This window comes from Rutilus rutilus, assembly GCF_951802725.1.
Source record: "Rutilus rutilus genome assembly, chromosome: 9".
In the NCBI taxonomy this organism is placed as follows: domain Eukaryota; kingdom Metazoa; phylum Chordata; class Actinopteri; order Cypriniformes; family Leuciscidae; genus Rutilus; species Rutilus rutilus.
In genome coordinates, this window is record NC_140223.1 from 22534585 (window position 1) to 22558343 (window position 23759).

Below are 23759 nucleotides of genomic sequence, written 5' to 3' on the forward strand. Positions count from 1 at the left end.
TTTTTTAAGACACATTTTAGGAGTAAATTCATTGCTATATGGCAAACTTTATTAACAAATAAAAGGCAAAGCACAGCTTAAGTTCTCCCCTAGATATGCATCAAAAGCCAAGTGCCACAGCATTATGTATTTCCAATATTAAAATACAACCTCCACTAAGTGACAGCATTATATATTTCTATAGGCTTCAGCAACACAGATAAACGTCTTTAAATAGGCTTAAATAGTGTCAACAGTAGATAACATGCTTCTTCTGCACCAGAGCTCCTTCTAGTGGTGATTCAGCAAAGCGTACACTTGACTTTAGAGTTCGCCAATTATCACCAATTTAAGCTCAGCCTCAACCCCTCAAACAATCATGGTAATTACACCCCGACAAGAGAGAAAACTGACTCTGTACCAGCACTTAATGGAAAACCTAATAAAATAGTACACCGTACAGGCAAACAGGACAGCAGGAAAGGGAATTAGGCACAGCAGTGCTGCCCTCTAGTGGGCAGGAGTCTACAGTGAGGTTGCAGCAGGACGGCTCAGATGTGACTAAGCGAGCACCCATTGAAGAATGCTGGTGTCTTTCCCACCAGTAGAAATAAGATGACTGTCATCATGGAGAAAGGCAACGTTGGTCACATGGCTGCTATGCCCACCATAGACATGGCTGGGAGCCTGTGGAAGAAGGGAAAAAATGTTTTACAGAGTATGATTTGATTGTAGGGGTGTAACAATATATCGTGTCACAATATATCACAATACAAAAACGTAACAATATGTATCGTGGATAGTTCACCCAAAATAAAAATTACTGTTTGAGTTTTAGCGTCAGTACTATATTAAACTATTATATATAATGTTGAATATAATTAATAATAATGCAATGGGGGAATATTTGTGGGTCCTGATAATGCCAAATGTCTTATGTTACCAGTAAAAAGTGGCCTACATTATTTTAAATATATCTAGTGAGTGACAAGCATTTTCGTCTAAAATAATTCTGTATTTTCAGCTTCAGAATCATGAATATTTTTTATTCTGGTGTCATCATGGTCCTGTGCATCAGCACAAAGTCCAACCCTATTCATTTACACCCACAATGTAAAACCAAATTAGGCATTTTAATCAACAGTACATTTTTGGGTAACCTTTCATCATATGTCTTGGAGTATCGCAATAATATAGTATCATGAGTTCAGTATCGTGATATGTATCGAATCGTGACATGAGGGTATCTTTACAGCCCTATTTGACTGAGTGACAAATTTAGCAAAAAAGGAAAAACTCACCCTTGGCTGGGAACAGGGGTTAGAGAACAAGTGCACTTTGCCAAAATCATCAGCTGAGGCAAGGAGGTTATTGTCATGTGATCTGCATACAGCATTAATGTCTGTGCCATCAGCACCCTCTGGCCAGATCCCTTAAAATAAAACAAAGCAACAAAATATCATAAAATAAAAAGGAAAGGGACGAGAAGAGGAAAAAGTGTTAATGTGACAATATCCCCAAACTATTATTTCACAGCCATTTCCAGGAAAATAATTAAATGGAAGCTGATCTTTTTTTTCTTTTCTTTTATGTGTACGGTGTGACTTACCAAACACATTGAAACCCAGCACACAGGTGGAGGTGGCCCACTCTAGATTACGCACTGCATCTGCACTAGTTACATGCTTCCCACTGGATGCTTCCCCTTTTCAACAGGAAACATGACACCAGCCATTAAAACAATGACATCTGAGCTCCATTCGCTGACAAAGCTGTTAGCTGAGACAACAACTCACAGTATAAGATCTCATAGTCGCCTGAGTTGGTTACAATGAACTGGCTGTCGGTGGACCAGTCGAGATGAGTGACAAAGCTGGAGTGTCCCTACGGATGCAAGACATGGTATTAAATGAGTGCTAATGGTCCCTAATTGATTACCATTGAAATTTCAGAGAGATTTTTGAAGAGATGCTGAAGTAATTTCTCTCTTAAACTCACAGTGCATTTGCCAACACGGCTGTATTTCCTGCCATTCTCAGTAACGGAGTAGATGTAAACAAAGTTGTCATGGGAACCCACGGCCAGGTACGCCCCATCTGTGAGATAGAGGATGTCAGAGGTGATAAAAAATAAATAAAAAGTATTTCAAAGGTGACAGTTAAGACATTTTTAATGTCAAATAAATGCAGTTCCTTTGAACTTTCCATTTATTAAAGAATCCTGAAAAAAAGTATGACCGTTTCCACAAAAATATTAAACAGCAAAACTGTTTTCAACATTGACAGTAATAGGAAATGCAACCGGTTTTTTTTTTTTTTTTTTTTTGATGGGTGTTCTTAAGTCCCTTGTTTGTCCTGAGCAGTTAAACTGCCCAATGTTCTTCAGAAAACTCCTTCAGGTCCTGCAAAATCTTCAGGTTTCCAGCATCTTTTGCATATTTGAAACCTTTCCAGCAGTGACTTTATGATTTTGAGAACCATCTTTTCACGCTGAGGACAATTGAGGGACTCAAACACAAATCACAACTATTAAAAAAGGTTCAAACATTTACTGATGCTCCATAAGGAGAAACAATGCATTAAGAGCCGGGGGGTGAAAACTTTTTAACAGGATGAAGATGTCCACATTTTTCTTATTTTTGTTTAAATGTGTGTGTATATATATATATATATATATATATATATTTTTTTTTTTTTTTTTACATGTTTCCTGGAAGACCAATTAAGTACAATTTACCTTGATCTTCAAATTAAAAAAAGTTTTCACCCCCTGGGTCTTAATGCATCATGTCTCTCTCTGGAGCATCAGTGAATGTTTGAACTTTTTCAATAGTTGTGTTTGAGTCCCTCAATTGTCCTCAGTGTGAAAAGATAGATATCAAAATCATACAGAATAACCATCACAAAACAAAAAACAGTCGTGGATCACCCAGGTAACGACGACACACAGTATTAAGAATCAAGGGTATGTAAACATTTGAACGAGGTCATTTTTATAAATGCAGCTTTTTTTGGTCTTGTGGACTATATGTAAACATCTTTTATATAAAATATCTATTCAGGACAGTACTAAATAAAAAACAACATATGTATGATCCCTCTTATTTTGTTAAAATTAACATTTCGCAGATTCTGCAAGTTTTATGCAGCTAAACTTTGAGCATGACTGTATGTTTCATATATATGCATGTATTTCGCTAGAGTGAAAATAGGTTTAAGAGCCAAGAAACAGTGAATGAGGAATAGTTGTGACTAATGGCTAAAAGCACAAAAGATCACACCTGGAGAATATTTAACAACGGAGATGATTTCATTGCCGTCTGTATGCATAGAGACGAGATCACGGGTGTCAGTGTCCAGCACTAACCACCTGTAAGATGAAAAGAAAAAGAAAAAAAAAACAGGTTTGAATACTGATGCATCAAATAAGTCAGAATTACAAATATTTTTTAATTAAATGTACAGTTGAGGGAAAAAAACATCCTAATTTGAAAACAGACTTGTTAAATATTAGTTGTTTTTTTTTTGTTGTTGTTGTTGAAAATCAGCTGATTGACATGTAAAGTAAGTAAAAAAAATCATTTTAAAGTTCCCATATGCAACCATACCTTCCTGTCATGGTGCCCACAGCAAGCACAGGGCCATTGGGATGAAATCCAATGGTACGCCCAGGGTCCTAAAATAAAAATAAATCAATCAATAAAAATACATATATATTTATATTTTTATAATTTAATATTTTAATATCAGTATTAAACAATAAAAATAAATACATATTAAAAATATATTTTACATAATGTAAACAAATTAAATTAAATTTTATATTATGATTTATTATATTGGTTTTTAATATTGTAATATGTATTAAAATAAATATTTTACATAATGTAAACAAATAAAATGACATTTTATATTTTGATTTATTATATTGTTTTTTAAATATAATATATATTAAACAAAACTAAATATCAAAAATATATATTTTATACAATGTAAAAAAATATTACATTTGATATTATATGCAGTATTGTAATATAATTTAATTTGCAATATTTTAATATATTAATATTAAACGATACAAATCTAAAATCAATATGCATAACAGCACATTCTAACAACATCTAAAACAAACATTTGTTCCTTAAATTGAACATACAGTATACAAACTAAATCATGCAAAGCAGATGAGATTATTTTTTATTATGATTACATATCACTGGAATATAAGAGTAAAACAGTTTCATACAAACCTCAATGGTCTTGCTCCATAGAGGCAGATGAGAAGATGTGTCCCAGAGATAGACTTGCTTGTCTTGACCACATGTCACAAACTGCTCAGTACTGGGATGCACATCCAAGCCCCACAACTCATCAGTGTGACCCTTTCACAGATGGAAAACATAGAGACCAGGGTAAGAATGGCAACAATGCCCTGTGCTTATTACTTTTGGACAGGTAGAACTGATTATTGGCACCATCCATTTCAGATAAATACCCATCAGGCATGTAAACACACATATCTGTAGTTGGTTGCTTTACATCTGGTCTCTTCCTGTACAAAGCATGTGTTTTTTTGGCCAGTATAAACTACAATATGGTCCAGGGCCTAGACCGTCCTTAGGGGGGTGCAATCGATGCGACTGTACCGGGCCCGCGCTTTAGGGGGCCTCGGCGAACCGCGACGAAACACGTCCACAACCCCCCCACCTACTGAACGGACTGAGGGGGGGGGGCAGTGCGAGTTAGCAGAATGCTTGGGACGGCCCTGTCCATGGCATATGCTGTTTTTAATCTGAGGTCTGACTACATGAGGCTGAGAAAAAATGATCTTGTTGACTTTTGGCAAAGATATAAGGCCAAAAGGCATCTAAACACAAGGTAATATAATCTGACAACTAATACCTGAACAATAGGAGTGAGGGAACCAGAAAAAGAGCCCCGTAGAACAGCGTTTCGGGTTGTTCCCACAAACAGCTCGTCCTGTTTTCCTTCAGCTAGAGTGCGGACGGGGCCGAAAGCCTCAGGAACCTGATTACAGAGAAACTATGTTAACGTGTAATCTGTACATCTCAGCTAAAACATGATTTTAACTGAAGTTAACTCAGTGCTGAAGTAGCTGAATCTAATAAATAAAATGCCTGGATTACATTTCGATACTAGGAATACGATAACATCATAACAATAAAAGTATTTTTTTAGGGTATATGGTGATCATTAAAAATACGTATCCATCTCTGCATTTCATTATGAAAGTCAGTAAAATTTTAATTAGAACAAGACAACAACTTCACCTCAATCTCGCTCTTTTTGCGGTAGTCGTGGTCCCACTGCAGCACCCTGCGGTCTTTCCCTCCTCCTGACACCAGCGTTCCATCCTTCAGCACACACAGAGAGAAGATCCCACCCTCATGGGCTCCCGAAACCACCTGGCTGATCTTGTTCCCCCCTTTAAATCAGAGTTCATCATCAAATCATAGGCTGCACTGAGGGAATATCTCCACTAATAACAGTCACACAGATGAAGGTGCTGTTTTTCTAACTGCCGTTACATAAATAGATGGATTAAATACAATTTATTACTTAAAAATGTGGCATTTGGACAATTATTTTGGCAGAGCAATTAATGGCATAATTATTTGCTGACCTTTAGCCCAGATGTAGATGTTTCCACTAGAATCTCCAGTGATTGCATCACCATTCTCAGCAAAAGCGATGCAGAGAACATACTTGGGTTTTTCATGTTTCTGAAAGTATACCAAAAATATGAATACATTAAATAAAATCATCATAAATGTTTCTCGATTTCTGTGCTATGGGGATTTTGAATGCAAAATAAAATAAAATTTCACATGCAGGCAATAAACTCAAAGATATCACTTAATGCGGATATTTCTCTATTAGTAATACTGAAAAGTAAATGCAACAAAACCTCAAACAGTCCCTGGCGTTTTGTAAGAGTACTCCCTTCCATTGTCCAAAAGTTGATGTGAGACTTCGCGCAGGTGACAATAAGGTTGGCCTCCATGGGGTGGAAGACAGCGCCCAGCACTGAGTCATTGGAACACTGCAAAATTGTGAATGGATATTTGACACAAATCAAGATGCATTCTTTCTTAGTCTAAGCACATATATATTTCACAGGACATCAGTGACCAATGCACACAATTACAATATGTTAAATTTGTGAGCAAACGTGATCATTTTAGCATTTTAAACATTTAAATACATTCAAATCTACCTGAAACAGCTTGAAACAGAATATTCCAAGTAAAAAAAAAACTTGATTTGATACATCACAAAGTTGTTTAATTGTGGAAAGTGGGTGGGAAGGGGTTAAAAATATAAAGACGGATTGTTGATGTAAGGAAAGTAATTTCATAGGCCGCACAAGTCATTGCATTACAAGATTAAGAGGACAAACGTGACATTTTCCAGATGAAAATGCACACGTCAAAAAGATGTCATGGTGATGACTGTACATGTGCGGTCAGGGCTTTAAACCACCTGGTCTGTGAACACTCAGGTTTCATAATCACACAAGACACACTATGCAAGGAAATTGTACAGCGGGTCTAGTATCGCTGCTTTAATACAGGATGCCACCTCACCTTAACCTCCGCCAGCTGCTTTTCTTTCTGCCAGTCCCAAACAGACAAAATGTGATCATTTGCATCGTCAACCACACACAAATGAGCACCACCATTCTGTGAAGAGAAGAGGTATTATATTCATGTAAATACCATTGTTCATTCAGCCATTCATCACTGTTCAAATATTCATTGCCTATACCTATTGTGCACTTTTCTCATTGATCACATGGCATCAAAGCACACAGATTGTTTTATCAAGAACTTAAAAAAGAAAGTTGGCTTACCGACTTTGAGAAGGCAACACAGGTGGCGGCTCGGTCGAACACACCTGCTCCGATCACATGAAGAGTGTTCAGACTGACCGAGTCCCAGACACGGACATGAGGCTGCAAAAGCTGATGGGGAAACAAAGATTCACTTATTATATGCATATGAATGGAGCATCTTTAAATCAGATTAAAGGAATAGTTCATAGTTTTAAAAATGTTCTCTTCTGCTCACCAAGGCCGCACTTATTTGATCAAAAATACAGTAACTTGCAATGTGAAATAACTGTTTTCTATTTAAATATAATTTAAAATGTTATTTTTTTCCTGTGATGGATACCAAGCATTTATTTGAAACAGAAATCTTTTGTAACATTATAAATGTCTTTTCTGTTACTTTTGATCAATTTAATGCATCCTTGCTGAATAAAAGTATATTACTTTAAGGTTAATATACAATGCTAATATACTTTGCAAACTGCTAAAACACTGATGTAAACTGTTATGAGCACAGTAGTTTCGTTCCTGAGCACACAGAAGGCAGGATTAAGCCAAAAGATTAACAAATCTTTAGGCTGCCACACAATTTTAAATGTGAACTAACTTTGCCATCTTTGGATGTTCCAGCAACTTGTCCTGTTGCTATAGTGACCATGTCTGGATGGATGGCCAAACTGCAAAGAGAACATTGTCAGGATCAGTGCTTGTCAGAAAAGATTTCCCATCTCTCTCTCTCTCTGGAACAGTAAATGAATGCAGTCTGATCCCAGAAAAAACAGTAAACAGGTTGCAACAGTTTTGCAAGCAGGGATTTTGACAGTCACAGAGAAAGCATTCCAGTGTTATTTTAATTAGCGACAAATATTAAATAACAACATTTTTGACAAGAGACAGCATGTTGTCGCTCAGTTACACCTGTTTTTTTTTTTTTGGCAACCAAACAGCATAAAAACACCACAAGGCAGAAGAGATCTAGTTTGATTGCAGGTATATTTGAATATACTGCTGGATTCGCTTATCTTGTAGATAAGAGTCTGTTAAGCCAAGCAAGATCTGGTACTAAAAATGCAAATTTGCTCAGAAACTAGCAACACTTCCTGAGTACATTGGCTCTTTTTGTTGAATGATGGCGATACAGTGGTACAATATATTTGTTCATGAAGCTGATAAGCACAATGATAACATCTTTTGGACCTTTGAACAATGACCTAGTTTGAGAATAATCTGCAGGAAATGGGAAATGCTTTTTTCTCAGTATGACATCAACGCTAGACTGATTTCTCTCCCGCAGTAGTTCCACCAGTGCTGTTAATCTTCATTAACTGTAGAGTAAATGAGCAAAAGTATGTAGAAACCATAAAATCAATATACAGGGTGGGCCATTTATATGGATACACCGTAATAACATGGGAACATGGTTGGTGATATTAAAGTCCTGATTGTGGCACATTAGTATATGTGAGGGGGCAAACTGGTGACCATGGTGGCCATTTAGAAGTCGGCCATCTTGGATACAACTTTTGTTTTTTCAATAGGAAGAGGGCCATGTGACACATCAAACTTATTGGTAATGTCACAAGAAAAACAATGGTGTGCTTGGTTTCAACGTAACTTTATTCGTTCATGAGTTATTTACAAGTTTCTGACCACTTATAAAATGTGTTCAATGTGCTGCCCATTGTGTTGGATTGTCAATGCAACCCTGTTCTCCCACTCTTCACACACTGATAGCAACACCGCAGGAGAAATGCCAGCACAGGCATCCAGTATCCGTAGTTTCAGGTGCTGCACATCTCGTATCTTCACACCATAGACAATTGCCTTCAGATGAACCCAAATATAAAAGTCTAAGGGGGTCAGATCGGGAGACCTTGGGGGCCATTCAACTGGCCCACGACGACCAATCCACTTTCCAGGAAACTGTTCATCTAGGAATGCTCGGACCTGGCACCCATAATGTGGTGGTGCACCATCTTGCTGGAAAAATACGATACGAGATGTGCAGCACCTGAAACTACGGATACTGGATGCCTGTGCTGGCATTTCTCCTGCGGTGTTGCTATCAGTGTGTGAAGAGTGGGAGAACAGGGTTGCATTGACAATCCAACACAATGGGCAGCACATTGAACACATTTTATAAGTGGTCAGAAACTTGTAAATAACTCATGAATGAATAAAGTTACGTTGAAACCAAGCACACCATTGTTTTTCTTGTGAGATTACCAATAAGTTTGATGTGTCACATGGCCCTCTTCCTATTGAAAAAAACAAAAGTTGTATCCAAGATGGCCGACTTCTAAATGGCCACCATGGTCACCACCCATCTTGAGGAGTTTGCCCCCTCACATATACTAATGTGCCACAAACAGGACTTTAATATCACCAACCATTCTCATGTTATTACGGTGTATCCATATAAATGGCCCACCCTGTATATTTAACTTACCACTTGACATCATCATTATGGCCTAGATAGTGTCTTTGTTGCTGCTCTTCTACGTTGTATAGCACCACTACCGAAGCATTGAAGTACACGATCTCCCCCGTCGGCAACAGGTAGAGGTTGGAACGGCAGTCTCTTCCCCTATAGCCGTAACTAATGAAGTGTGTTAAGAAATGAAAAGCTTTTTCATTGATACATACTTTTAAAGCTGCAGTCTGTAACTTTTGGCGCTCTAGGGGTTAATAAACAGAAGTGCACGCGTCTTGTTTATGTCTATGACGAGTCACGCAGGTACTGGGCTTCTCCGCAGCGGTACGACAGGAACCAGTCTAAAAACACTTATTATAGGTGTACCGTAGTGATTCAGGATAAGACAAAAACACGGTTTGGAAAATGAATTCATGATGTTCTCACTTATTATAAGTTACAAAGTAAAGATCCGCACACCGGAGAGCTCCCATTCACAAATTATGTGAGTATATTTTATTACTCCCTCACTTATTATACACATTTAGTAAATTTTGAACACAAAAAAAAGGACTGTAGCTTTAAATTAGCACTTTTGTGTCACATTTCAAATGGGTTAATTTGCATTTAATTTCAAACTATTTATGAAATAATCTGAAATTTAATTGAAAATCAGTGATGCGCTTTAATTATTAATTGTACTTGAAATGTTGACAGCCATTAATTAAATTATTGTCAAATAATAAGAATAAAATATACATAAACAACTTCACAATGATCTATCAAAATACATCATTATTCATTAGAATGTCTGCACAATTCACTTTAGTAACATTATAAAATAATTTTCAGCTAAATCACAAAGGATACACCCACTGAAGTTTTAGCTTGCGCTCTGGTAGCGCCACCTTGTGGTCAAGGTTGTAGGCTTCCTTCCGCTGGTCTGGAATATGCATGGTGATTGGACGTCCACGTATGAACATCCTAACGTAACCATCATCTGTTCAAGAAGGACAGAAATGTTGGCGGCCAAACAGAAACAAGCAGTAAACATGGTTTGTTAAGGATGATTTGTCAAATTACCCTGGCCCTACTGACAGAAATATGTTCACTTAGAAACCAACTTGCCCATTACAGAATGAGACTGGCTGAAAGCATTAAGTCGATCCATAATAGTTTTTATCTGTAATGCACACGATAATGGGATCAAGTCAGGCTAATATATAATTTCACATAACACAGGGCTCAGTCTCTCCCTGCACTGCTAGTTAAACATAGCTAAACAAATATTACATGCATTTATATATGAAAAAAAAACAATGAAAAAAAAAAAAACCACATTATTTTTCCTCCACTGGAAAAGGAAACACTGTAATGGAATAAAAGGTTTGTTGTATAGGCCTTTAGTATTATTTATATACTATTTAATAATATTTTGAATTAGGTTTTATTTTTATACTTTTTATTTTAATTTTTATAATTTTATTATACAATTTTGTCGTTTTATTATTCTTTTCTAGATTTCTATGTAGCTTCAATTTATTTTTATATCAGTTTTAGTAATTATGAGTACCTAAGCTTAAACTTAATCATGCAGCATTTTTAATTTAATTTTCTAATACAAGTTTTTCATCATATTTAGATTTTATTTCAGCTTTATTTCAGTTAACAGTTGACACATAAAGCACTAAAGGCAATACCAAACAGCTATTGATTTCTCGCTCAATATAAAAAAGGTCTTTTGTTTTTATTGGGCGATATTCATCATATGACTTCAAAATAGATGAAAACTTACCAGCATTGAAGGAGCACTCTTTGGTTTTGCTGAAAGACCAAAAGAGAAAGAGGTCAGTCATTCATTCATACCTTCACAGACAACAAGCCAGACAAAAACAGCGCCATAAGTTAAACAAAAACTTTCTAAAATCATTTCTGAAAAGTTTTGTTTGCTGTCTTTGACTTGTGTTTTGTATGAGGATGACTAATTCATTGAGCTCATCCATTAATACTGACCCAGCTTTCATGTGGCCTCTCAAAGATCTGTGCAATGGAGAGAACACTGAGCTAAAGCGACAGGAGGAGAGGGGCACCCAAAACTGCTTTCAACTAAATACAGGAAATTTCAGAGCTTGTTTACATGACTAAACACATTTGGTGGGGTGCCAGCACTGGTGGTGATTTTGCTTTGAAAACGAACATGGACAAAATTGTTCTAAATGTCGAGGCCTTGATATATATATATAAAAAAAGATTAAATGTTCAATTTGTGTCTGCGTGTGCATTTTGTAGCTGCTTTTCCAAACCACACAGTTTTCCACTTCCTCTGTGCTGATGCAAGACTGTCATGACTGACAGCCTGTCTTAGACATCTGAAAGTAATAAATTAGACCCATCAATCCAGCATTATTTGCTGGAATACGTTTGCAGAACTCAGGGATCCTCAGAATGGACAGCAAACAGTTTACAAAATTAAATGTTATGTAAAGGGAAGACAGAAGGATCGTGGGTGCCGTCGAAAAAAAAACGCTCCCACAATGATCTGTTTGTGTCCAGGCATGCAGAAACCATCCAAACACTTCATTAAAGCAAAGACTGAACCAAAGCAGGCCACACCAAAGCCAGCAATATTTCAATTAGCCAGTGTGGTGGCAATATATATATATATATAAAAATGGAAATATTGTTCAAATGCACAATAATTATATATAATTATTGTGCATTTGCAGCCTTTGAAAATATATATTTTTTAGGAAAATATGTGAAGAATGTGATGAATAGTTCATATCATTTGGATCCACATAGGGTGTGTTAATTTGTTTTTCTCAGCAAGCATGCTGTTGATTTTAAGCAATTTATGTTGTTTATGGACATTTATGGAACATTTCAGTGCTACACCACACACCTGATTTTAGGTGATGGCACACAAAATGGCAGCTACTGGCAACATTTTCTCAAAAGCACATCCCGGAAAAATCTATTTTACCAGTAATGACCCTAGGCTGTGTAGCAACCAAACTCAATATAATGCAGTGAGTATGCACCACTAATGTGCGCGACCTCATACTAATGCACTGACTATGCACACACCCATCCATACCACAGTGCGGGTGACGATTTATGGATTTTAGACATGAAAATCACCACAGTGTCTTTACAGATACATGCACGCACAGTATCTTTACAGAATAAATCAAATCTCTAAAGGAAGTGATTCACTAAAAACTTCTGTTGAAGTTCTCTGGACATGATGTCCTTCAAACCATGTTATTTCCTGATGTAGAGCACTCACTCTAATTTGCCTTCAAAGAGCTGCGTGTGAGTGTGTCTGTGTGCGTGTGAGTGTGTCTGTGTGCGTGTGAGTGTGTCTGTGTGTGGCTTTCATGTTTAATACATACAGCTGAGCAGCAGTAACAATCAATATCTAACTCAAATTGCCAGCTAAGCAATGCACTAAAGCAATTAGTAAAATGTATGCATTATATATATTACATTACTTGAATGGGAGTTGAATGGATAACAAGGATTCAGCCTGACAATACCAGATGGAAACAAGCAATCAAAACCAGATGGAAACATTAAAATTTTTGCTAAATGACTCACAAAATGATGCAAAATTGCCACAAAACAACAAAACTGAAGGCTTGCAACAGCAAAGTAAAATGCATAAGCAAAAGTTGTCAGATTCCATCAATGTTTTTAAAGTTTGCTCATAGTTTTTTGTTCCCAATTGGGAAGTTGCGTCACCAACTTAGCCCAGGTGCGTTCCCTTTGTTTATCTATAAAACCCATGATGCTATGAATATTCTTGTTTGCCTACCAATGTTTGCTTTGTTGAAGGAAGCTGAAAGCAATTCCATTATCAACCTCACTCACCCTATAACTACCAAAAGTATTTCTTTTGAAGACCTGAAAGAGCTTAACAAGAACATGAGCTTTACCTTATCGACCTCTTCATGTTGTTTTTCCCGTTATTCAGTTTAAGTGCTAGCTGGAGTTTGCAGAAGCGTCAGGCAAAAGACTGAGTTCCTTGTTTGAGTTAACTTAAGCTCTGCAGGAACATGGACCTTGCTAACCAATGGGAGGACACTTCCTCTGTGTGCATGACAGCCCTTTTCTGGGTGACCACTCCCCCCAGTGCTTTAATGCAGTAACATGAAGCACTCTGTGGTCAGGAGACTGTTTCAGTGGTGTGTGTCAACCAAGTGCCTGCGAAGAGCTGCCATGTGCCATACAAACAATCATCATGCCATAAATATAAGACTACAAAGGTGTGGGATTATCTGCTGTACAAACACCCTGCAGGAGCTTGGTGGGAAACCTGTTGGAACTGATACGTAACCCTTTAGTAGGATGAAGCTCTTATTATGTAGTAGTTTGCGACAGCAACAAAGGTTTAATGGACTCATATGATGACAAGCTTGAAGTGTTCTCTATTCAAATGTAATTTTTACCCTCCTTTTCACTATAAAAAAATAGAATAAATTTTTTTATTGAATCGAATTGAACACTATATTAAGTGGTAACCTGGTTAAGAGTTTTCCAGTGGTTGCTATTCAGCTCTGACAGTCAGGATCTTAGTCAATAACACTTTTATTGACAGATGTCTAGTTTGAACATCAGTGTTTACCTTCCTTCCTGGAACTCTGTGTATACTCACCATAAATTATTTATGACTATTTGATCACATTGTTCCTAAGCCTTCTTGGTGTGTGCACAACAAACACACTTAGTAGTTGAAATATCTCACTTAACAAGAAACAAAACAGCATACACTAACACCACCATTCAAAAGTTTGGGTAAAATTCTGTACATTTTTTAGTAATATTGTGAAATATATTTTCAATTTAAAATAACTGTTTTATATTTTAATATATTTTAAAATGTAATATATTACATTAAAATTTTCAGCATCATTACTACAGTCTTCAGTGTCACATGATCCTTCAAAAATAATTCTAATATGCTGATTTGGAAACAATCTTGATTATTGTCAATGTTGAAAGCAGTTGTGCTGCTTAATATGTTTTGTGGAAACCATGATACATGTTTCTTTCAGGATGAAATGATGCAGAATTTATTTGAAATACAAATCTTTGGAATATAAATCTTTTACTGTTGTAATCTTTTCACTTTGGATCATTTTAACGCGTCTTTACTGACCCCAAACTTTTGAACAGAAGTGTATGTTGTCTATGTACCAACATTAAGGTAAGAAAACATGGCTGGCTAGAACTCTGTTTCTATGAACCAGAACACACAATGGTAACCTTTAAAAATTGCAGACCATTTAAATAAATAAAGGCCTAAATAGGCAAAGCTGTGCATTTCATAACATATTTCAAATCAGCAATACAAATACAACAACATCTGATTCAGCTCAAATCATGGTCTAAAATTTGATTTTATAAAATGCTGTCTATAGATGGTCCTTCTCTTCCCCTACTGTCTCTAGTGTCTTGCTGACCAAAAGTCTAGCTTTGTCATCTAATTAGACACTGAAGTAGCCTCTATTCTTAGCTGTGTTGACATCTTGTACTAGTCTCAAGGCTTGGAAGGAAAGAGTTTTCATCTCTGTGTACAGAAAAAATCATTGAGTTTAATGCACTTTATTTAGATGAAAAGGTACCCGTCTCTCTTTCCACTTGTTGAGCTGCCTGATGAGGTGGTTCTGCTGCGGGAATCGGCCATCTCCTTCTTCACCGTGGAAAGGCGTTCTGTTGACATGCTCTTCCTGACACACAGAGACAAAAGTAATGAGTGAGGCACAATGCAGAGGACAGGAAAGAAGGACATCAAAGAAATGCCAGTCTGGGTGGAAGTATTAAACAACACAGCAGGCTCTTTGTAGTGTTGTGGTCCACATGAATACAAAAATGATTAATATCGATTATGAATTCGTATTCGTATTTAACTATTAATAAATCATAAGGAACCATTACAGCTCTCTTCTGTAAAAGTTTTCAGGTACTTAATTATACCGGGATCTTTTAGGCTAAATGTTCCAAATGGTTTATTACTCAATACCGCCATCTTGAGGTCGAGAAGTAATACTGCACTGATGTTGTTGAGCAACAAATGTCTTGGTGTAGAATAAATGCAAATATTTCCACTATGAACTACTTTAATGTGTGATACCAGCATGTCTTTCAATAAAATGGCATTTGAAAATGTGTAGAGATAATATGCAATACAAATGATCTATATCTTGCTTATAACTCTCACCTTTTGATAGACATCAGTACCTCCTTTTTGGGAGAGGAGGGAGAGGAAGGGTAGCCACTCAAGCGTTTTATTTGCACATAGCCATTTGTCAAAGGCTTGGATGGCAGAGCTTGCAGTATCTGACGAACTAAATCAGGAAGGAAGAAACAGAGGAACACAGCGAGATGACATGCAAATTATCTTCACCTCCCACAGGAAACTATTTATGTAACCACTATAATGAATTACAATACACCCCTGTTCGAAATATCCAATAACAGTTAAGAACCTTGAATGCTAACACAAAGGTTACATCTCAGAATGCACCCTTAGGCAAGGTTACCCTCAGATTATCAGTTAAAGTTGCTTTTAGTTTAGATGGAAAAATATCTTCCAATTGTCAGTTTTCTAGGCTCGAAACACGTAATGATAATAAGCAGAGGGCCACGATGAAGCTCTGACCTTTAGTAGGTCCACGTTTCTTGCTGCTGGTCTGTGTGATCTCCTCACAGCAGCCCAGCCTTCTCAAAGCATCCGCCAGCGCCGCCTTCAGCAGCTGAATCTCGTCCTCCTGCAGCTGCACCCTCTGCTCCAGGTGAGAGAGACGGTCATCCATCTCCATCCCACTCCCAGCTGATACATTGTCATCTGAAAGAGACAAGCAGATAGTCATAGCATGAGAATTTGTACTGATTGGAATTTGTACATTACAACTGGTCCAAAGCTGTTAAACTTTCTTCTGTGGGACGAAAGTCAAAGACAAAAGAAGATATTTTTGTGCTCCAACTGACAGTTTTGGACAGCATGAGAACGAGTAAATGATGAGAGAATTGTAATTTTTGAGTGAACTATCCCTTTATATCAGTGGTTCTCATTCCAAGTCTCCCATTAATCCAATATACAATCAAAGGCCCCCCAATATAAGGTAAGATATTTCCTCTGGTATTTCTGATGTAATTATGATAACATCATAATAAAACTGCTTGTTTTCCAAATTTGTATTAACAGAAACTGGGATTGGTGATATATTAATTGCTCAAAATGCTTTAAGCCGTTTTTAAACAATGGACCCTTTTCACAGACTGTGATGACACAGTTATCAACATTGCAAATCTAGTCATATTTAAAAAAAAAAAAAAATGTAATATACATTTATATATATATATATTATATATATATATATATATATATATATATATATATATATATATATATAGTGTTATATTAATGTTTCAGCTAAATTAATTGACGTTTTTAATGCAACAGCTGAGGGATTGACGGCAAATGTGGAAAGTTCATTTTAATTTACACACTCGTTAGACACTTAAAAACTGTACAAATGTCTTTGCATAACAGAATATAAAAACAAATAGCATTTACTTTAATGAATTATATAGCACAACATTTTTTCAGCTAAACATTTGAAATGATAAAACAATGCAAATATTATATAAAATAAAGATAAAAAGTATTTGTACATGTGTACACCTTTCTAGCACACCTGTCACTTGACTAAAATGTCCTGTTGGTTATTGAAAAAAAAAGTGATGGTAGTTCTACGAAAAGCTTAGTCATTTGTTTGCAGTTTGCACTAATAATTTTTTTTTTTGCATTTTTAAGTGTTGGAAAACTTTCAACATGAAAACATCTGTGATTAAAAAGAGAGATTACATAAGCACTTTGAAGAATTTTTACCCAATTTTACTTGACAAAAAAAAATCCAAACATTATTAAAAAGTTGAAAGCATGAGTGGACAATTGAGCACGTTTCTAATGCTGATTCAAAGTGACGGCGATTGGGTGTATTGCATTTAAATATCCAACTTATACACAAAAATTACAAAAATCACACGATAATCAAAACCAGAAGGAAAATTTCCCCAAATGTAGCTCCTCAATTTCATATTTCACATAAAAAAGTGGCTCCATCTCTGTTTCAATCTCAAAAGCAATGCAACGGGCTGCATGCTAAGTATAAACCTCTGTTAGTGCCTAACACATGGAGATCCCATCCATAAAGTGGCATCAGCAGGTGGTGAGCATGTCAACTGAACTAATAAAAGTGAAAGAAAATAGGATTCAAAAGTGGAAGGTGAGAAGAAAGCAGGATGGAGCTAGTGATGCTGGAAGACAAAAGCAGTCTGGAGGAAACCGGATGCTCAGTAACCAAGCGCACTGAAATATTCATCATCCCGCTCTGCTTGTATTCCCCTCCTACCTGCCATTCCAGTCAGTACTATGTCCGCCTGTCAGTCACCCGCTCAGACAGCCTGATCCGCTGCAGCTCTCTAGGGGTTTCCTAAAGGTGCCAAACGCCTGCCTGGCCAAAGATTCTTTCTCCCACCTTCCCCTTGGCTTGCTGGATGGCTGATCCCGTGTCTGGACCTTCCTTCCTCCCCCTCCCCCACCCTCAGTGCTGTGTGTAGAGGAGAAGGGTGATGTTTGTAACAGGACGCTGTTCCTCGTCTCCTATGCGGTAGAAAACTGCTGGATGTGCTGTTGGCAGAGAGAGAGGTTTGGCTCGACTCCAGACCCGTTAGCCAGGCACTATCAGGAAGTGCACTGACCAGCCTCTCTGTTAATAGCACACCGAAGCGCATGTCAGTTTGACAATTTATGACTTGTTGTTTCATACCCCTGGGGCGCATGCTCATTTCCTTATCATTTGAATCAATACGATTCACATCAGGGATTTTAAATGCATTCAACTTGTTAATATCATATCTGACCATAAGATCTTCATGTACAACATTTAAAATCTGTCTAAACCATCCAACTGTACAACATGGATAGACACCCTCTCTGACCCAGTCTCATCATGACATATACTGTCTACCCATCCATCTGTCGTTCAGCCAAACCATCTGTCGCGGAAATGGACCTACTGGAGAACCCAAACAATGACCACAATGTACACTGATACCTATCCTTGAGAGAACCTGTAAGTGACAACAGCAACAAGCTGTGGACAATGGTTGTTAGAATGAAGAAGCCATAGTGATAATATCGAATTCTCTAACAAGACCTTCAGTGATTGACTGAAATTATTATTAAATATTTAATTTTACTCAAGCATTTTAATTGTGCTTTATTTTTTTATGAAATAAAAATATCAATAAATAATGTATATATAAAGATAAATATGTATATAAAATACAATCATTTTATGTGTTTGTTCTTAAAGGTGCAGTAAGCGATTTCTGAAAAAAGTTGTTGATATTTCAAATCACCAAAAACAAACACACCCCAACCAAAACGGATCACACCCCATATCTGATAGCGCCGCCCCCAAATTCGCAAACACACTGGCACAGGCACCTCCCCCTTAATGAGTGCATACGCCCCTTGCTGCTGATTGGCTATAAGTGTGTTTTGGCCAAGCGGCAACCATCCAGTCTCTCTCTTGAATCCAACACGGAAATGACTTATGCTGCAATTAATCGACTGGCCGTTAGAGACACGGTCCAAAAGAGAGTCAATCCCATATACCCTCCATGTTAAAGGGAAGCTATGTAACTTTTTTACCTTAACTGAACAGCTTCGGAGTCAGTGGAATGGTTATATTACTTATTTCGGGTTGAATGGTGGTGGTTTCGCACCCCCCTGGTGCCCGAGAGCGGAAAAAACTCACTTGCAACTTTGGGACGCGGGTCGTGTTCCAGGAAGTATCGCGTGATATCAGGTCTCGCGATGCAACGAATTGCTTGACGGCACTGCACACGTACACGCCCCCATTCAAGCACCGGCTATGTATAAGCAAAGGGCAACGATAGATTGAGTTATGGCTGAGCCTGTAAAAAAGAAGCAGAAAGCTAGGAAATCTTTGTCGGAGGACCAACGAAAGAGGAATCGGGACACTGACCGAGCAATAAGTCAGACTCGAGTAAATATATCGGACCAGCTTTTTCAGAATGGTGAGAACTGAGAGAAACAGAAGCCTGCAAAACGGATGCTGACCTGGCTGCTGTTGCACTTGTAAGTATCTTTGGAATAAACTGTGTTAAACTTCAAGTAATTGTGACCTCAGGATGTTTGCTATTGTCTGTAAATGTTTTTATTATGATCGCTGTCTGTTACGGGCTTACTAGTACGCTTCGTTTGATACTATAACTTTGATGTTAGGCATTGTCATTAGCAAACACGTTTGGTTTCTGTAGTAGTTTGGCCGTTCCTCTGTAGGTTTTATTTGTGTAACTTGCACTTTTATTTTATGTCACTAAGTCAACGCGTCTGATAATAGGCAATAAACATGTAGCACATATCATGATCGAGCTAGAAAAAACGTTCTGAGGTTTTCTTAGACAAGCAAAGGTAAACTGTCATTCTACCAGATGAACTTATAGACCTTGCTAATATAACTTTAGACAAATATTAGCCTCCGATAATATATATATATATATATATATATATATATATATATATATATATATATATATATATATTATGCTCATGCCCACTCTCCCAAAACTCTCTCACTCTTCGTTCGTTCCCAGTAAAAATACTAAAGTTAGTATGCATGACAACCTATTTTTTGCAGTCTATGATGACAACACAATAAAAAAAAAAAAAAATCGCCATCAGTTGGAAATAAAATATTGCCTTACTTGCCTCGGTAGACATAACTGGTTTTGAAATAGCCGGTTCCTCTGCTCAGCTGGATTGACAGCTGATCAGCTGGGTTGCTCGTGGCGAGGGGGGAGGGACAACAGTTCGTTTTTACGACAGAGTGTTTGAAAGCATTTACTACCAGACACTAGGGGGAGCTTCATAGAGAAAAAAACACTCAGACTTGCCTGGTGTCCCTTTAAAATAACCAAATTTACAGCAGAAAAAAATTGTTTTAGCCTACAGCCTGGTACAAAAAGTGGTTTTGGTCTATATAGCTAATTTTGCCCTTCATGACAACTGTGAGGGTGGTGAATTTTTTTCATAACTCATCCGTTTAAATTAAATTAAGCCTTAAAGTTCTGCATAATTAAGGGCGTGGCCACTTGAGTGACAGGTGGATTGCCGCTGCTGTCACTGCTAGCCGCTGCTGTCTGTTAGCCGCCACTTCACCTCAGCTAATCCCGCCTCTTCGCCCATTTTCGGTTATCCGGGAGTGACGCGCTGCCAAGACGGCGACGGCCTGCTACGCCCACTTTGGGCTTCAAAAATGCTCTTTAGAAACCTACGGGTGACATCACGGACACTACGTCCATATTTCTTTTAAGTGGTTTTAGCGCTCGGTCTGATCCACTTTCAACAGCGTTTCTCAAAAATCGATTACTGCACCTGTAAATTGCTTTGAAATATTTGCATCGGCTGTATAGAACTTTCTGTGGTTTTGAAATGTATTTTATATCAAGTGGTTCTCAACTGGTAGGCCACGACCCCAAAATGAGTTGCAGGTCTATTCTGGGAAAAACGATTATAAATGGAAATAACTAAACATAATTATTCAGCTAAGATAGCAGAAATGATAGGCTTATCATCCTTAAAAGGCAGGAGAAATATCAATATCTTTTGTCGTTGAGATCAAAGGACACGTGTTCAACAAACTTTATGATATTTTGACGCACATTCATCAGTTGGTAAAGTGGATAATACTAATGCAATATTTAGCCTAGTGTTTTATACGGGTAAATCACATTTCTGCTGTTGTGTATGCAAAGTTGTCAGACGTGTGTCATGCGTGTCAATTTTGCCTATGCATTGTCATGGTAAAATTCAGTATGATAATCAAGTCTGGTGCCCTGCTGGGTCACCACTTTACATAATTCAAAATATGGGTCCTACAGAAAAACTAGTTAAGAACCACCGCTTTGCAGATCAGATATATTTTGGCTAGTGTTTGTTAATAATTAGGCCTAGATCATTGTATTAATAGTCATGATAATGCTCAAAACAGACATGATGTTTACAACTAATATTTTGGCTTATGTTTGTTAATGATTAGATCTTTAATAGTTATCATGGGGATAACCCTGGTAAATCCATCTTAATAGGTGGGTAATGTTATTCACTAGATGGCTCACAATAAATAAGCAACTTAGTACATTCTTTCCACTAAAACCTTAGCTGAAACCAAACAACAAAGCCCAAGTGAAGCAAGCTGAATCAGGATTGCTGAGGATGAGAGGCTTCAAGCATATCAAAAGCTGATGAGAAAATGAATAAAAAAAATGTAAACAACACATATGTACTGCTATAGCTCGGATTGTAATTCTCATATAGCCTACCTTTCAAGAGCCTGAATTTGTTCATCCTTGTACCATGACACTGATCCAAACCGCAAATATGCGATAAGAAAATATGTTAGGGGAGAATGAAATTTGCCTGTATACAGGATATAAAACTGGTCAGTAATTTAAACAAATAATATTCACCACATAACCCTGAGACAGTTTCTTTTGTTGTGCCCTCGCAGGGCAGTGACGCATTGACAAGACAATACCATTACATTGCTGGAATGTTGATATAAAACTGATTGATATCAAAGACAAGACGTCTGAAATGGAAACGAAAACAAACCATCTCGTGTGTGGCTCTCTCGCGCATTCATTATGAATGCTCAGTCAAGTCGCTGCCAAACTTACCGTTGCAATACCGAAGCAGAAGGGTGTTCGTGTCATACAGGTTCCCACATGAGGCTACTCGCTCCGACATGTCCTTCTTCTGATCAATTCCTTTATTATTTCTCTCTTAATCGCCGGTCTTCCGATCCGCCAGCCTACTTTCCTCACATACGAGTCAGCGCCTTCAACACCTTTCCACCGAACAGCCGAAGTCAACCTGTGCTGCCTGCGTTTCTATAGCAACAGCCTCACCGCTGATCTGCTGCTTTCCAGAGGGAACAAAAGTGCATGTTTACTCTTGGAGTCCCATAATATGCAGTCACTACTTCCACTATTAGCATGATTTAAATATATATATATATATATATATTCAGATATGAGACGAGAGGCAGGTTAGTCAAATTAACAAGCCCCGAGGACAAAAACCATATCGAGATATTTAACTGTTTTACACAGGTAGGCTATAGCCTACATGAGATGAATAGGCTATTTCCTTATTGCCTGTAACAGGTCTAAAGATTTCTATCTTTGGAATTTACTTGCTAATGATGCTGGTGTCATAAAATGTCCTTGACAGTCAAGCAACTGTTATTTCTACTCTTTAACATTAGATGGCAGTGCAGGTCTGACTAAAACATGGGCTATTCGATGTCAAGCTACAAAATGTTTTATATTTGGCACATTAAAAGAATATGCTACACTTTGGCGTCCCATTACGTTTTTCAAGCACCTGAGCAACAAAATCCCATGGTTTTGTTGCGAGACCAATGCTATAACACTAAGAAAAATAAACATTATGTTGTCAACGTCATAAAAAACATCCCCATTCACATGGATCCGCGAAAACAATTAAAGACTAATTAAAAAAGACTAAATAAGACCTACACTAAACACGTAGGCTAATACGTTTTCAAAAGCTTGCATTTTTAGGCCCCCAAAAAGCATAAAAATGTTTTCTCTAGAGGACGCAAAAGCATCGAAATATATATTTTTTCTCATCTCATATCACCATCCTTTCGGGGCTCCGTAGATTTTCTTGAGGTGAGCCAATTTACCAAAAGCCTATGCATCAAACAAAATGTGTGCGTATGCCACGAGCCTGACATATCCTTATCTAATGAGTGTATGCCACGAGCCTGACATATCCTTGTCTAATGAGTGATTTTACCGTATACCGACATGAGAAAATGCTCACATTTTTATGTTGTGTGTCCAGTATTTTCTTTCGGCTGTTTAGAATTAGAACTAACAATATCGATGCCCAATCCACGAATGAATAACAACTCTTTTGAATCGGTTTCAATGAAATGGTCTACTTTATAATGGCTTGAATCGGTTCAGGCTGAATCATTTGGATAGCTCAACTCGTGCTTTCACTGCATCGTTTGAAACTTTTCTCGCTCCACAAAAACTGCAAACTTAAGAACACCGAGAACAAAACGAGCGCTTAATGCAGTCGGATATTGACTGTAGGCTACCGACAATCCATTGAAACAAAATCTGCAAACACTATTGTTTGCCAGCGATGAAGAAAATCTTTATTAGGTTCAACACCTGGCTACAAAACTTATTACAAAATAAGGGTAGGCTTACACTTTTTTTTTATTTGATGGAGGGGGTCGGTGCACCATGCAGTGGACTAAAATCCCCTGGTATGCATATATTTTTTATCTATTATATTTGTAGGTCTTTTTTGGGTGTTGCCAGAGAATGTTGCGTGCACATCGTAGGCTATAGTACGGTGGCCGAGAAGTGC

General features: G+C 37.5%; 1 protein-coding gene across 4 annotated transcripts; it reads right to left on the reverse strand.

Annotated features, from left to right (window-relative positions):
- Window positions 1-27: 27 nt before the first annotated feature.
- On the reverse strand, window positions 28-23514 carry eml2 (EMAP like 2). Of its 4 annotated transcripts, none has more exons than XM_084419514.1 (23): window positions 23199-23514; window positions 22025-22268; window positions 15909-16094; window positions 15468-15594; window positions 14872-14976; window positions 11040-11068; window positions 10115-10244; window positions 9281-9430; window positions 7439-7508; window positions 6853-6963; window positions 6587-6682; window positions 5908-6042; window positions 5623-5722; window positions 5270-5424; window positions 4881-5006; window positions 4229-4360; window positions 3587-3654; window positions 3260-3348; window positions 1978-2075; window positions 1776-1863; window positions 1589-1684; window positions 1281-1411; window positions 28-666 (listed from the first exon to the last, which is right to left on the reverse strand). In XM_084419514.1, the coding sequence occupies exons 2-23, from the start codon at window positions 22092-22094 to the stop codon at window positions 541-543; spliced, it is 2418 nt and encodes an 805-aa protein (XP_084275640.1). In that variant the 5' UTR covers window positions 22095-22268; window positions 23199-23514; the 3' UTR covers window positions 28-540. The 4 variants fall into 4 exon arrangements, with proteins under 4 accessions (XP_084275640.1, XP_084275639.1, XP_084275641.1 ...); XM_084419513.1 differs by having other exon boundaries at window positions 22025-22265; window positions 23199-23495; XM_084419515.1 differs by lacking the exons at window positions 22025-22268; window positions 23199-23514 and adding an exon at window positions 17665-17686.
- Window positions 23515-23759: the final 245 nt, after the last annotated feature.

Coding starts and splice junctions, on each gene's coding strand:
- eml2 (XM_084419514.1), bottom strand. CDS start 22,094: ATGTCGGAGCGAGTAGCCTCATGTGGGAACCTGTATGACACGAACACC. Junction 16,095..22,024: donor TCTGCTTCGGTATTGCAACG/GTAAGTTTGGCA, acceptor TGTCTCTTTCAG/ATGACAATGTATCAGCTGGG. Junction 10,245..11,039: donor AGAGTGCTCCTTCAATGCTG/GTAAGTTTTCAT, acceptor CTTCTTGAACAG/ATGATGGTTACGTTAGGATG.